The 15,489-nt window shown below is 36.2% G+C and overlaps 1 protein-coding gene across 3 annotated transcripts in view; it reads left to right on the forward strand.

The window, feature by feature from the left end:
* tmpob (thymopoietin b) overlaps window positions 1–12,856 on the forward strand; it is a 29,885-nt gene extending 17,029 nt beyond the window's left edge. The window contains exons 1-7 of one of the 3 annotated variants that reach the window (XM_058767531.1): window positions 5,231–5,682; window positions 5,784–6,030; window positions 9,115–9,232; window positions 9,353–9,529; window positions 10,915–11,018; window positions 11,132–11,235; window positions 12,413–12,856. In XM_058767531.1, coding sequence (XP_058623514.1) covers window positions 5,791–6,030; window positions 9,115–9,232; window positions 9,353–9,529; window positions 10,915–11,018; window positions 11,132–11,235; window positions 12,413–12,764 — 1,095 coding nt within the window. In that variant the 5' untranslated portion in view covers window positions 5,231–5,682; window positions 5,784–5,790 and the 3' untranslated portion in view covers window positions 12,765–12,856. Of the gene's footprint in view, window positions 1–5,230; window positions 5,683–5,783; window positions 6,031–9,114; window positions 9,233–9,352; window positions 9,530–10,914; window positions 11,019–11,128; window positions 11,236–12,412 lie in introns of those variants that run through there. The other 2 variants (XM_058767529.1, XM_058767530.1) reach the window with 2 other exon arrangements.
* The last annotated feature ends 2,633 nt before the right edge of the window (window positions 12,857–15,489 follow it).

A 15,489-nucleotide genomic window follows, 5' to 3' on the forward strand; every position in this document is an offset into this window, starting at 1 on the left:
ACAGAAGAACCATTTTTGGTTCCCCGAAGAACCTGTCAGTGAACAGTTCTTAAAATAAAAATCGTGAGGAACATTTTAATAACCTAAAGAACCCATTTGCACTTTAAAGAACCTTGACAGGTTCCATGGATGTTACAGGTTCTGCATGGAACCATAAATGGCAGGGAAGAAACATTACTTTATAGAGTGTAAATGGACCTTAATGTGTAGAAATTGCCTTTCACAAAATACAGTTATACTAAGCAGCTGTAACGTTGAGGATTATTCCTGTAATAATGGAGTATTGAAACACCCAGCCAAACTCAATTCATGTTAACTTCCCTGTGTGGGCCAGACTTGTGCATTGGGACAGTAGGTGGATTTCTCTTCAGGTGCTTGGGTAATTGTGCTTGGCATAAACCGCCGGTTCTTTGTGTCGGGCCGCGTAAATAGGATCCTCAAGGTGGAATTCCTGTGCTTACATGGGGAAGTCACAATATACATGGTCATCTGACCAGACGGCCCCCATGGATTGGTTGGGTGGAAAACGTCCAGCCTGCACACAGTAGGTGGGCGTGGGTGGCGACTTCGCCCTTGTGCCCACTCAAGGCCTCATAAAAACACCTGACAGTTCATATTGCCTTTGAGTACAACCCAGTATTGACACGAGCTGACCTCCGTCAATGCCAGCCAAACAAAACAGCAAAAATTCACATAATAATTGAACAAATAAATGGAGAACTTGTTTGGCATGCCGTTCATAAAGAGCTGGACTGGCAGGCTTCGGGAAAAGGAGTCTCACTTTCTCTGTAGTGAGAGTTGACATCGAGGTGTGTGTCCTATAAGCGCAGTTTGGACTGTCAACAGGGGAAATATACTGTACTAGGTTTTTCCAAGCCAGGACAAATCCATTCAGCGCTTGTGAAAAGCTGCCTCTCAATCTAGCACCACACCAAGGGCCTGATTCTAATTAGCCATGAATACAATCTTTGAGACGCTGCTTGTTGTATGCTGGTCAAGAGTAATGTCCACGTGTCTTTAAATACACAGTTCTGTCATGAAACTCTAGATGGCGCAGGCCGATAGGTTCTAACTCAATATAAATATAATCACATCATTACTCATATGGTGACGCTGATTGGTTACTTTTCGCATCAGCAGCCAATGAGCAAGCTGCTCAACATTCAAATACTTGGATAGTGCTTGCTGTAGCAGTTGCAGCGCGCTTCAGAAACCCCCCACCTTCCCCAGCTCCACCTGTACAGATCTGCTACGGGGTAATTTCATGTATTCTGTATATGCTGTATATGTACATTTCTTATTTGTTATATGTGCAGCAGAAATATTTCCTAAATGTTCACAGCAGCATGTCTGTGGATGTATTGACAGTAGCAAGTCTCGGTACTTGCTCTGACCAAACACATTAACATTGCCATGTATATTACAATGCTAAACTCTCTGAGAGTTGTCACGACAGAAATGCTCTGAACAGAGACAGAAAGACAGTGTTACTACAGCATCAAAAACACTCTCATATCTCTACTTTGTTTAATTGCAGTTGGTTGTATTGCAACTGTCTGTATATAATTGTCATGCACGGCTCGTATTTTGCAAATGGATAAACAGATAGTCCCGCCTCAGCATTGGTTGAGTCAGCGTTGCTGTGTTGGGATGGTCGAGATGCTCAAGCAAACAGAGCAATGTTTTGAAAGCACCACAGAGCCACAGTGTTTACACTTTTTTTTTTTTTTTTTGGCAAAATCAACCTACAAATGGCTTACTTATAGTTGTCTCTGCATATTAACATAGAAAAAATCACACACTTCAACTTAAAGAAAGGATTAGAACCCAAGCAATTTGAAAGTACCTATCAAATAATTAATTGAGAAAGCATTTTATGTTAAAATATGGTTATAAACCACAAACCATATGAAAATTTCAGTTTTTACATATGCTGACAGTGGTTGTGTGATGGACGGGTTAAGCTTCATGTTGAAAAGTACTGCAGTGTGTGTTTAATTGTCATTTTAAGTGTAGATGCAGCAACTTTTTTGGGATTTTACAGCAATCAATTCCTGTTGTCAGCATGCACTTGAACCACTGCCAATGTAAAGTTTATAAAAAGACAATTGCATTCCAATAATCATATTTTGATCACTGAAACCCTATAAGATATTGACATTAAACAGACATCTTAAAATACGGCTGCCATCTTGCAGAGGCTGTTACTTCAACATTCACAATACATAAGCATTCTCATATTCCATCATTAAACAAAAATGTACAGTAAATATAATTTGAAGATTGTTGGATTTGGAAAACGTACACGCTTGGACAGTTTATACGTTTGAACATGTCATCACCCTGCTACAGTTTACACTGCATTCCTTTTTCAAAACCACTTTTATACACCCCGATGTTGATAATTGCTTAGTTTCTCTCAGATCCCTTTCCTGAGGGCACCACTGTTATGCTTTAAAAGACACTTTTATGTGGTGCTTGGCCGGAGGACTGTTTTCTGTATAAATGAAATACAATAAAGACAGAAAGGGTGTTTCTTAAGAGCTCAACGTTTTCAAAGTTTCCCTCTCTGCTTTTCACTGGCAGACCTCTCTTGGAAAGCTTTAACTGAAGATTAAGCGTTAAAATCTGTGTGGTTTTGGGCACCGTTGCCATAATTCAGCTATATCCCAGAAACATAAGCGCGGGGCGAAATCACCAGCTCCCGCGACGGAGATCCAGGGTGCCCTAAACCACACCGAGCTGGAATCCTGGAAGACCAGACAGTGGTCAAAACCAACACCTACATCCACACCCGCACACAAGCTCAGGTTCATTACGCGTGTGGAGGCCGTGAATATGAGATGAGTGGAACGGAGCCCAGATCAGTCCAAGAGATATTTGGACAAAGAATAAAAAAACGATTGATTGGAAACTCTTGAAGGGGCCGCCGCATTATAAAGAAGTAGTTCCCCCCAAAATGAAAATTTGCTGAATATTTACTCCATCCAAGATGTAGATGAGTTTGTTTCTTCATCAGATTTGGTGAAATGTAGCATTGCATCACTTGCTCACCAATGGATCCTCTGCAGTGAATGGGTGCCGTCAGAATGAGAGTCCAAACAGTTGATAAAAACATCACAATAATCCACACCACTCCAGTCCATCAATTAATGTCTTGAGATGTGAAAAGCTGCATGTTGGTAAGAAACAAATCCATCATTAAAACAAGGAAACTGTTGATCAGCTAAAACATGAATCCTCTAGCCATAATACTGCATTCTCCAGTGAAAAAGTGGTCTTGTTTGATTCAGGAGAGAAATATGCACAGATCAAGCACCTTTTACAAGCAAAAAAGAGTTCTGATCAAATATGTTGGTGGATTTTGATTTTGATATGAGAGGACAACAGGAGATGGACTTTTTCCCTGGAGGAAGCGTTACTATGGATTATGGACTTGTGTTTTAGCTGGAAGTGACAATTTAAAGTTAAAAACATCTTAACGATGGATTTGTTTCACATTAGTTGATGGACTGGAGTGGTGTGCATTACTGTGATGTTTTTATCAGCTGGTTGGACATTTTTATTTTGGGTGAACTATACCTTTAAGCCTTATTCTTTCAAAGTCTTACTCGTACAGCTCATTTAATGTCACTAAAGATTTAATAGGCCTAAAAAAACAGGGTGATTTTATTAGTAACTGATTGCACGGTTGAGAGGGGATCAAAAATGAGGGCTTGCTGATGTCAGCGGAAAAAGAAAGTAATTTTAGATGCAGAACAAGGTAATATATTTTGACAAAAGAATACAAAGACACCGTTATTTCTTTAGAATAACATGCAGTCTTGACAATAAGATCAGGAGTGTGCATTACAAAAAAAGTAAATACAATCCATTTTAATTTCATGTTGACTTTAAGGCTTATCTTAAGAACATCAAATCTAAAAATCAATATGTACATTCTCACTGAAATTATTAGTGGCCTAACATGTGCATTTCATCTGTTTGCTTGTCAGTGCACTTCTCATGTGTGTCATACCACAAGAACAGATTTGTACCGGATTTGCTGCTAAATACAGTCCATTTGACCTTATGCGTCTGTCATGCTACAGTAGGTCTAATAAGGCTTATGCTGCCATCTTTAGGATGCTATGCTGTACTTGCTCTATATTGAGTTACTCTTCCACAATAGAATGATTTATTCTTGCCACGTGCATTTTTGCCTAACGTTTCAATGTTTTGAGGTAGCATGTATTATTGGAATCAGAAATAGATTGATATTCAAAAGGCATGTACCTTTAAAACACTTACATGTAACCCTGTAAAGCCTGACATATGAAATAATCAGTGTTGGGGGTAACGCAATTACAAGTAATGCGAGTTACGTAATCAGACTAACATTTGTGCTTCATTAGAATGTAGAATATGGTCATGTGCTTTCTAAGTACTAATAAACAGCCAATATGTTAGTAATAGGCATGCCAATAAGCAAAGTTAATAGTAAATTGGTCCCTATACTAAAGTGTTACCAACTTTTTCTGTTAAAAACAAACAAGCAAGCCCTGATCAGATTTAAAAGGTAACGCAAAAGTAACGTAGTACATTACTTTCCATAAAAAGCAATGTAATTAGTTCAATTTTTAGGGAGTGACGCAATATTGTAATGCATTCCTTTTAAAAGTAACTTTCCCCAACACTAAATTATATAAGTATAAATATTAGTGCTGTCAATCAACTTAAAATAATTAACTAATTAATCGCAATAGTTTTTTCGGAAATTAAGCATGATTAAACTAGAAAAAAACAAACCCTATTTTCAATGTCAAACTGAAAACACACACACACTACCTAAAGGTGGACATTTTTACAATTATACTGTTAGATCTTTTACTTTAAGTATCAGTCAGAAGGCATAGAAACTTTTCAGCAAAGTTTTGATCACGTTGATAATTTAGAGGCCTTACAATGTGATACTACAGGCTTTACAGGGTTAAAGCACATGATTACAAAAGTCAGTACTGTGGTAGAGTAATACCTTGATTTTTTTTAAACCATAATACGAAATAATGACCATATTCATCATGCACCATGGTATTAGTAATTATAACATACCCCTCCCCCACTTTGCATTGTAGTCTTTTATTATGAAATACAGTCCTGTCGAATTCCCTACCATTACCTTTTGCGGTTTAATTGAACTCATAATGATGTTTTCTTATTCTTTTTCACATTCTTCACAATTAATAATTAGTTTATTGTAAAGAAACCTCCTTTAAATTCAAGTGTGTGTTGCAACCGCAGCTGTCGCGCGGTGTCTGCCTCTTTGTTTTGGGCCAGCGTCTGTCACTCTCCCGCGTCAACCAATAGGAGAACGCCTTACTTAACCCATTCGACCAATGAGCGTTGAGCTTTGTTCCACAGTGCCAGTTCCTAGGCGGGAGCGCACCGAGCCGTCGAGCTATTTCTACTTTTAACCGCCTTTCGCAAAACCGTTTATTTACGCATTTTAGCAGCGCTGTTTTTACTTAACCACAAGCTTCGATGTACAATCTTCCAAAAAATATTTTTTTGGATGTAACAGATAGCTGTGTTTGTCGTAAAATCCTACGAGGACATTCAAACGGAAGGCGCGAGCCGGTTTGACGGGTGTCAACAACGCGAGACAAGAGTTGCACGCTTTTATTTTCATTTATTCTCCTCCAGGTACTTACAAAAATACACGGCTTCACGTTTAAAAGTGAAAAGGAAATCATTGTACTTGCGTTTTGTTAGTAACAATCCGTGTTTTATATTTCTCTGTAAAGATCAAGCATGGCGCAATTTCACGAGGATCCGGCGCTGCTCACTAAAGAGAAGCTGAAGAGTGAGTTACTGGCCAACAACGTGCCTCTGCCCAGCGCAGACAGCAAGAAAGACGTGTATGTTCAGCTGTATCTGAAGAACCTGACGGTGCTCAACAAGAAGAGCATCTCTGCTCCCGCTCCAGACACTTTCTCCAGCGATGAGGAGATGACAGCGCCGCTGCTGTCCAACAGGAGCCGCTCGGGGAAGGTGAGCGCCAATAAAATCACATGCGTTCATTAACACTGATTAGCATGCTTCTGCATAACCCTGTATACACCTTATAGAGGTCTGGGAGAAGTAGTTATATCATGGAGGTCGAGCAGTTATAGCTTATTGATAACATTAATAATAAACTAATTATTACGTTAAGTATGTATAATAGTTTAACTAAATTAAATATCTGATGATTATTACGTGAGATGTAGTAATTGTATTTATTGTTATGATGATGATTTATACTTTGAGACAAAGCATTCAAACATAATGGATTGTGTATTTTATAATGATTATCATATTTCCTGTAATTATTAGCGTGTATTTCATTTTTATTATTATTATGAATATCAGTATTATTAATAAAATATAATCCGTTATGTTTGAATGCTTTGTCTCAAAAAAGCAGAAAGACTTTCTGATGATGATAATTATAATTATCATGATAATTTTATAGACTTTTTAGACAAACCATTCAAGTATGGATTATGCTTATTTAAACAAAACAATATTTTATTAAAAATAATTATATGATAGTAATTATGTGAAAAATGCTCATTATTATTATTGTGATAATTTCTACCTTTTTGAGACAGACCATTCAAACACTATGGTATTAATAATGTTATTAATGTAAACAATAATAATAATTAATGTATTAAATAGAGGTCGACCGATAGTGGATTTTACCGATAGCTAGGTTGGACCACACTGGCCGATACCGATTAATCAACCGATAGTTTTCAAAATAGATATTGAAAGAGAGCTAGTGCTTTACTATTTAAAAAAAACAAAAAGCAGCAACAGTACTGAACCATACTTTGTAAATGAATAAAAATATTAATATTATTTACTATATTGATCATTAAAGTTATTTCATAGTTTGTTAATGGTAAAAGAAGAAACTTTAAAATTAAAAAATGTAGCCTATTAGTAGCTAATAGTGAATGTTGAAATGAACACACTCTAACAAGGAACAATACTTCTACAGTTTTCATTACAAATGGACTCTTATTGTTAAGTGTTACCATTTAATTTCAACAGTCATGCTTAAAGATGGCTATCTTTAAATATCTACACAAGGCCATAGCATTAAAATTACATACATATGGATATTGTATGTGTACTCACACACTTTATTTGCTTTTATTTTTTAACACTTGATAATTATCTAATCAAAAAAAAAAAACGCAGCGCTGCGTCTAGGAGAACTCCGAGGTATCTCACACACACACACACACACACTAGGGGTTGCACCAACTAATCGACTTTAATGCTCTGCCATGACGCTTTAAGCTTGACGTCGACTAGTCGCTGGTCCTATAGAGGGCGCAACAATATAAGAAATCTCTGAAGGACTTCCACATTTACGCTTTGTTTCCAAACAGTTAAAATGACAAATACATGCATACTCTGAAAGCGCTCCACAAGACATGTGTGATTATATTACTGGATGCTCGAAATTGGAACGGGAGAATGCACGTTTTAAACAGCTTAGTACAGGTCAGTTAATCGCCATTCTAATATAATGCGCTGCTGCTCTGTAACGCACACACACAGGCTTCAGACAGTAGCTCGTACATCACGCGCAGATCGCGCGGGCACAGAATCGTTCAGCGTGGAAATGTATTGTCAACACTGTTCTGCGATTTATTAATAAAATAGCTTAGAAACTGAAACGTTCAAGCATATATTTCTTATTAACTAAATCCCACAGCTTCATTACTAGTAGAGAGTAGCTGCCAGGTAGAATTAATTCACTCACTAATGCATTCATATGAATGTAATTTTTACTGTGTAACTTTATCTGTATGTGATTTAGAACGAGCAGAAATCTGTGAGAAATATAACGAATATAAAGACAAAAGAACTGATAAAAATGAGCTGTTATACAGACTTTATTAGAGCCACAGAAGACAAACGTTTTGCTAAAAAATGCATAATACATAATTTATAGCCTAGGGTGAAGTCATTATACATTCACAACGATTTGGGACAAATATAATGTCATTTAATAGAAAACTATGTGAATGGCGCTCTGTTCCGCGGCAGGCTTTTCTGTCGGCTGTATTTAAATGCGAGTCTGGAGTTTCCCGCTCTGTGCAGCGCGCAGTGTCACGTGTCAAAATAAACACCACGAGCTGTCAGTGATTTCCGCCTCTAGAGGCAGCTCTCGTACTGTATAATGCCAGCGGATCCTTCTCAGCCACTCAGGCAACGGTTGCAAACCGGAAAACTATCGGCATGGACTTTTGCCGATAACCGGTAGTTGTGGCAATCAACTATTGGTGCCGATTAATCGGCAAAACCGATGAATCGGTCGACCTCTAGTATTAAATATAATTATTATATGAAATATGATCATTATCATAATAATTTCTACTTTTTTGTGACAGACAATTCAAACATTATGGATTATACATATTTATTCATAATTATTATTAAGTATATAATCAGAATTATTACAGAAAAAAATTTATGATCATAAAGAGATTGACCAGGGCTGTTTTTTTTTAATGGTTTATATTTGGTTTTTTATTTCTGCTATTTTACTTTACCTATTATAATTATTATATATAAAACCAATAATAATTCTGCTGGTCTAAAGGCCATTGCACACTGAGTCCGAAATTTTCGCATGCGTTTTTCCGTATTCACCATCCTTTCCTATCAAAAGGCATGCTACGGATGCGAAAACGCAGAAAATCGAACCTGATCCTAATTTTTTTTTATGACGGACGAAAGTTTTGGAGGCAGTGTGTAAACGTGATTAACACAACGTGAGGTCGTGTTTATTTTTTAACATGCGAAAATTTTGGACTCAGTGTGCAATGACCTTAACACAATAAAACATGATTTCTAAACATTCACTTTATGTAAAATAATAGTTAATGATGTTTATTCTGATTTTTTTTTTTATTTATTCTGACTGTAATTTGAAAATAAGATATTTTACATGTAAACACTTTTACATTTTATACACAGAGAAGCTCTTCTGTGATTTTCTTAGTAGGCAAAAATGGAGGAAAATGTAAATAATTACATGCATTTTCCTTTTCATAATCCCTTAATCTTCAGAAAGCCACAAGAAAGACAGACAGAGTTCGGCCAGAGGAGAATGACATCTCTGGTTTGACTGATGAAGAGTTGAAGCTTCAGCTTATGAAGTATGGAGTCCATTCAGGACCAATTGTTGGTGAGTATCACAGTTTTTTACAGTCAAATTGTGTTTGTGAATATTGATTGCCCTCTATGAATGTCCTACGTCTGTAGATTTGTGAAGGTTTGCATTGTATTGTTTGTGTATGCATCACAGCCTCTACACGTAAGGTGTACGAGAAGAAGCTTCAGCAGCTCCTGGAGCACCCACCTATGGAGAGCAGCCTGCCTGAACCCGAGACCACCATCCCGGAGGCTGTCACCATCAAAGCAGATGGAAACCAGAACGGCAACACGCATTCAGCCGAAGATCAGTACAGCGACAAAGAAGAAGGTAAAATAGGGATGTTCAGTACTGAAATAAGCTTTTGTGCATTTGCACTAAGTACCGCATTTTCCTGAAAACAAGTCGTGCCTGAGTAAAAAGTCGCACGGGGTCAAAATCACATTGTTGAGAGAGAAAAAAAAAACACAGTTAAGTTAAATTTTACTATTGCATTTACAAATAATGTAGAATATTTGTAAATGAAACATTTGCAAACATTATGAACACTACAAACATTATAGTGACAATCATTATAAACAACATTTGTGACCCTGGACCACAAAAGCAGTCATAAGTAGCACAAGTATATTTGTAGCAATAGCCAACAATACGTTGTATGGGTCAAAATTATCCTTTTTTTTTTATGCCAAAAATCATTAGGATATTAAGTAAAGGTCATGTTCCATGAAGATATTTAGTAAATCTGCTACCGTAAATATATTAAAACTTAATTTTTAATCAGTAATATGCATTTCTAAGAACTTAATTTGGACAACTTTAAAGGTGATTTTGTCAATATTTAGATTTTTTTGCACCCTCAGATTCCAGATTTTCAAATAGTTGTATCTCAGCCAAATATTGTCATATCCTAACAAACCATACATCAACGGAAAACTTATTTATTCAACTTTTATGTGATATATGAATCTCAATTTTTTTAAAAATTGACCCTTATGACTGGTTTTGTGGTCCAGGGTCACATTTAAGCTATTATAAATGCCAATCCTTTAAACAAATCTGTTAGAACTGAAAGTGAAACTGGAACCGGCATTGGCACATATTTGTTTGCCTTTGCGTGCTTGGAAATAAATGCATTATATAGGTCGGTTTGGAATATAAAACACAGGATGTTTCAGATGATAAAAATACTGTATATTATCTCATTATTATTAATAGTTATTGTAATATTATTATTTCACCAAGAGAAGTTTTGTTATTGATTTATTTCTACATTTTAACACCAAACATTTAAATATTATGTATTATACTTGCTCTTGGTAGAGCAGGAATTAATATTGAGTCGTTTTTCATGTGCACTTCAAAGTATATCAGCTCATACACTTTCAAGTAGATCAACTTCATCCTTTGTTATTAAGTTAGTAGTGTTCACTAAAGTCAACTGTCGACCTCCTCAAATGTTGCATCTTTTTGAAGAGAGGTGTGTCATACTTTTACTAAGCTATCAGACTTTAGATGTGATCCAAGACATCCAGACAAGCACATTTTCTTCATCAAATGTAAACATTTAATTGTGGCAATCAAAGTTGCTTAAGATTAAAAAGAATTTAGTCCTCCAGACATTGCACAAGAACTCAAATAATTCCTTAAAGTTAAATATTTATGGTCATGTTAGGTCTCTGTTTAATCAGTTTTGCTTTGTATTTGATTGGCAGAAGTTGATCCTGTACCAGAGCCGGTTCCAGTTGTGACTAAGCAGGTCCGGAGCAGAGGAAAGACTCCGGTCACCACCAGGACCAGCAGCAGACAGCGCACTAAAGTAAAGAACACAGTGAACATGCATATTAAAAAGATCATAGTAGAGTCTTAACTTATGCTGCTCAGTCTCATCTGTTGTGCTCTGTAGTAGTTGAGTTTTCTTCTATTCAGCAGCAGGTGGAGGAGACGGCAACAGTCACTGAGGAAACATCTGTGGACAGAGGAGATATTTTAAAGGAAATCTTCCCCAATGAACCTTCCACACCAACCGGAATAATGTTAGTATGAAGATGCTGTTTGCATTATTGCAAATATGACCTGTCACATATTTGCTGAATGGAATCAAATACTTTTTTCTTACTCATTCTGGGGCACTGATTCAAAAATAGTGCCTGTTTTGTTCAAGATCATCACATTTTCTCACAAAATATGATGCATTTCATTGCATTTTTGTTTTTTGACAACCATTCATAAGGTGAAAATGCCCTGTGTGCTCCCTTAATCAGCAGAAAAACTGCCACACAATCAAAAAATGATTCCAGAAATGAGCCAGATCACAACTATCTGTTTTTACACACGTGAATTTATTTTAGGCCTAATTTAATTATATTTTTGCAGGCTGTAAGTTAAATAACATACATAAATATATTTTGATATAATTATATATATAATTTTGAATACTTTTTGTCATGAAAACAAAAAATTTGACTGCTAATCTAGTTTTATTAAGTGCATCAAAGCTATGTAATCTCAAAAATATTCATTATTTATAAAAAAAAAAAAAACTACATGTTGGAATGTTTTAGTTTATATTTTTGAACTGGCCTTCAGTCAAATTCCTCCCTTTGAGATCAGACCTATTATTAATCGTTATATATTAAATAAGTGGCAAGAAGAGTGGGATACATGTACAAATAATAAATTGCATGAAATACATCTGGAAATTTCAAACAGATTTTTAACTAGATTTGATCAAGTAATATTTACCAGATGTCGCATAGTTCATACAAGACTTGACTCATGCATTTTTGCTTAAAGGTGAAGACTCTACTCAATGCATGTTCTGCAAGATTCCCCTTTCTGCCAAACATATTTTATACTGTCCTGCTTTTAATGTATGTAGAAATCTCTTTTTATGAAGTGAACTCACTTAGAGTTTAGTATAATTTTGCCAGAAAAAGATTTAGAATTTTTATCATATGTTAACATAAAAAATCTCATGTAATGTAACTTGTGTTTGTTTGCTGGTTTTTATTGTATTTGATATACTTGTATTTTTTTTTATTGTTTTTGCTGTGAAAATGGCCTAAGATGCCAACATGGCATTAAATAAAAATATACTACTACTGAACTCACCTTCATAAAATTAGTTAATATTAGGTCTTTTTGCAAGTTGCAGGGCTGTGTTATCAGTTTTTTAATCAAACTCTATAATAACATTGTATATCTGAACAGGGCCACATGTCGGAAGCCAATCCACGGTGCAGCTGGCCGTCCGGTGAAGCCGCTGAACCTCTGGTCCGAGGAGACCCTCCAGCAACAGAACACTTACACAGTGACCAAATCCTCCTTCACAGACGTGCGCACCGCAGCGCCGGCCGTCCATCCCAGACCCCGAAGCTGGTTGGCTTTCTGGTTGAAGCTTCTGGTGTTCATCACACTGGCTGCTTCTCTGTATTACGCCTTCCTGAACGTCACCACTGATCAGATCAACGCCTGCCAGCTCTATGTCCAGGACAATGTCATCACGCCCATTGTCAATTACATCAGCTGGGAAAGCCCAGCCGAGGGCGGCGACGGCAAATGAGCGGCCCGGTCCGTTAACCAGCTTCAGCATGCATCTACTGTCAGACTGATTTTCTAGTGCTTTACGGAGCGACGCGTCGGCAGGGTTCGGGGTCGGGGGGGGGGAGGGGGAGGGAAGGATTCTGGTTATTGCAGTTTGACCTAGCAGTCACATCTGAATAGACTCGTGTTTCAAGTAGTCTTTAACTCTGTGTGCATCGTGTGTTTTGATCTTGCTTTGTGATTTTATGGTTTTGTAGCATTCGAGATGACGTAGAGAAGAGTAATAGTGACTGGCTAATAGTGAATCATTCTCTGCTCAGTGGCATCACAACGAGAGGTTACGTGCCAAGACACTGCCAACACAAGCACAATTTGGGTTCACACACATCGTGGATAGAAGGAAAAGCCTGAAGCTGAATGTTTGCAAAAATGGTTTATTTGATAGTTGAAAAGTTTTCCTGAATAATCACAGTGAAGTTTTTATTTTAGCACGACTGAATCTGACTTTATGAAGCGTCACTAATGAGACTAGAGTGAGAAAATTGTTCTAGCATAATACGGTGAATCTCACAAAAAAATATGTGGATCATGTTTCACCATTAATTTTTTTTTTTTATTCTCTTTACCATAATGTGAAAAATCTCATTGTGATTAACATAATACAAAAAATTACCGTAATGCAAAAAAAAAAAAAAATCTCATTACCACAATGCAAAAAGTCTCATTATTGTAATTAATATAATGCAAAAAATAGCATTGTAATTACCATAATGCAAAACCTAATTACTGTACCGTAAAAAAAAAAAATGCATTTGCATTACTGTAATGGGGGAAAATGACTGTTATGCACAAAAATTATAGCAATCTGAGTTTTTAAATGATGTGTCCGCACTATATATAATTTTTTTTTTTTTTAAATAGGCATATTAATAATTCAGTTAAGTCACAGTGTACACTTAATTTACACTTAAATATATTGTTATTTTTTGCATTGCAGTAATGAGAATTGAGTGCTTAATTTAAAGTATTTAAAATAATTAAGAAGTAATGTTGATTTTGTGGTGAAATACGACTTTTGCGTATTCTTGACGGTTTTCGTGAGATTGACCCAGTAGCATTTGATTTTAATGATTTGTAGCATTGAAATTTTCAAACTACTGAACTACCACCTCAGATAATGTTTGGTTGTAGTACTAGACATATTGATCAATATTTATTTTTCTATCCAGAGCTTGAAAGAAAATGTGATCTTATGAAAGTCTCATGTAGTAAGTAACGCTTCACTTCTGGTGAGAGGCAGTCTGTTGCTTTTTCTTTTTCTTTTTAATAGATTATGGCGGCTTGTTAAATGTTTCTGTGATGTTTTCATAATGTGATGTGGCATTATAGTTGATTTTAAAACCCATAATGAGAATCGAGTCCACCGACACTTGCCTGTTATTGACTGTAATCAGACCGTCTGTTATTGCTCAAACACTGGCATTCGTCTGACTAAACTATGAATTCATTTCTGTGCTGTGATTTTTGAAAACAAACCTGGTCTTTACTAAGTATATCTTCATTTCATTCAGAGAAATACATTTGTGACAGACAAATTCATTTGCAGGGGTTTCTTTTTTGTATTTTGCTACTCTGTTTAATTACTTTTTAACTGCAATATTTTTCTAATGTCTTCTCTAAAATTAAAAACATTTTTTAAAACGCAGTGAGTTACTTAAAATGTAGATATACCGAGTCCACTAACCACTAACTACCATCTTAGTTTTGTCCTGCTGTGTCAAAGGCAGTGAATGGTATAAAAGTCCAATTTGCACTTTGTATTTAGGCAGCTAATTGTGGAAAACTGGTCATACGGAGTGAATTATTTATCTTTGATTCAGTACAATTCTTGTGTGAAATAAAAGAAGACCATTGAAATCGCAGAGGTGACCCTTCCTTGTAGTTTATTTACAGCAAGGTCAGTTTAGTGACACACTCACATACACATTCCAGCAAATTTACCCAGGAATGTTTCCTGTCATTTTTACTCTTGAGGTTTGACCTTCAGGCACACCATTGCACATTGGAGCTTGGAAACCATATAATCAGTCCTGTTCAGATATACATATACTCAGCATATTTAGCAACAATTAGCTGCTTATAATATTAATGCACATAAATATGGCTCAATCTACAAAGACAGCAGACGGTGACTTTGAGTTGCATGGAATCTCTTGCGCAATGCACTCCGGAAAAGCCCCGCCCCTCATTTTTGTCCTGACTGGACAAGCAAGTTCTACTATGGCGAAGGCTTAGCTCATGAATATTAATTACGCAATGTGACGTTACCCAGTTGGATGGGCTGAGATACAACATCTTAACTGATCTGTAATTTTTGGTCTTTTATCATATCAATATTAATAACTAAAAAGGAGATAGAGTGTAATAATAGAAAGAAAAAAAAATGTTTTGGTTTAAAATAATTTATTTGGTTTGGCAGACCATTTTATGTATGTGTAACTTAAAAAAAAAAATACTGGTCTTCATACAAGGTAACGTTCCGAGCTAACAGGCTCTTCGTCAGGCCTGTTAACTCGAAACGTTACCTTGTGTGAAGTCCAATGTTAAATTGTTTTGCATTTTTGAAGCCTATGTTGTGCCAACTTTTGTTTGCTTTTCTTTATTTTCTTTGATTAGCACCCAATTTAGAGCATTTTGTGCCGTCGATGTGCATGCTTTGGTTCTGGTTTGGTTTTATCACCAGT

The sequence above is a fragment of the Onychostoma macrolepis genome, chromosome 25, assembly GCF_012432095.1.
Source record: "Onychostoma macrolepis isolate SWU-2019 chromosome 25, ASM1243209v1, whole genome shotgun sequence".
Taxonomy (NCBI): domain Eukaryota; kingdom Metazoa; phylum Chordata; class Actinopteri; order Cypriniformes; family Cyprinidae; genus Onychostoma; species Onychostoma macrolepis.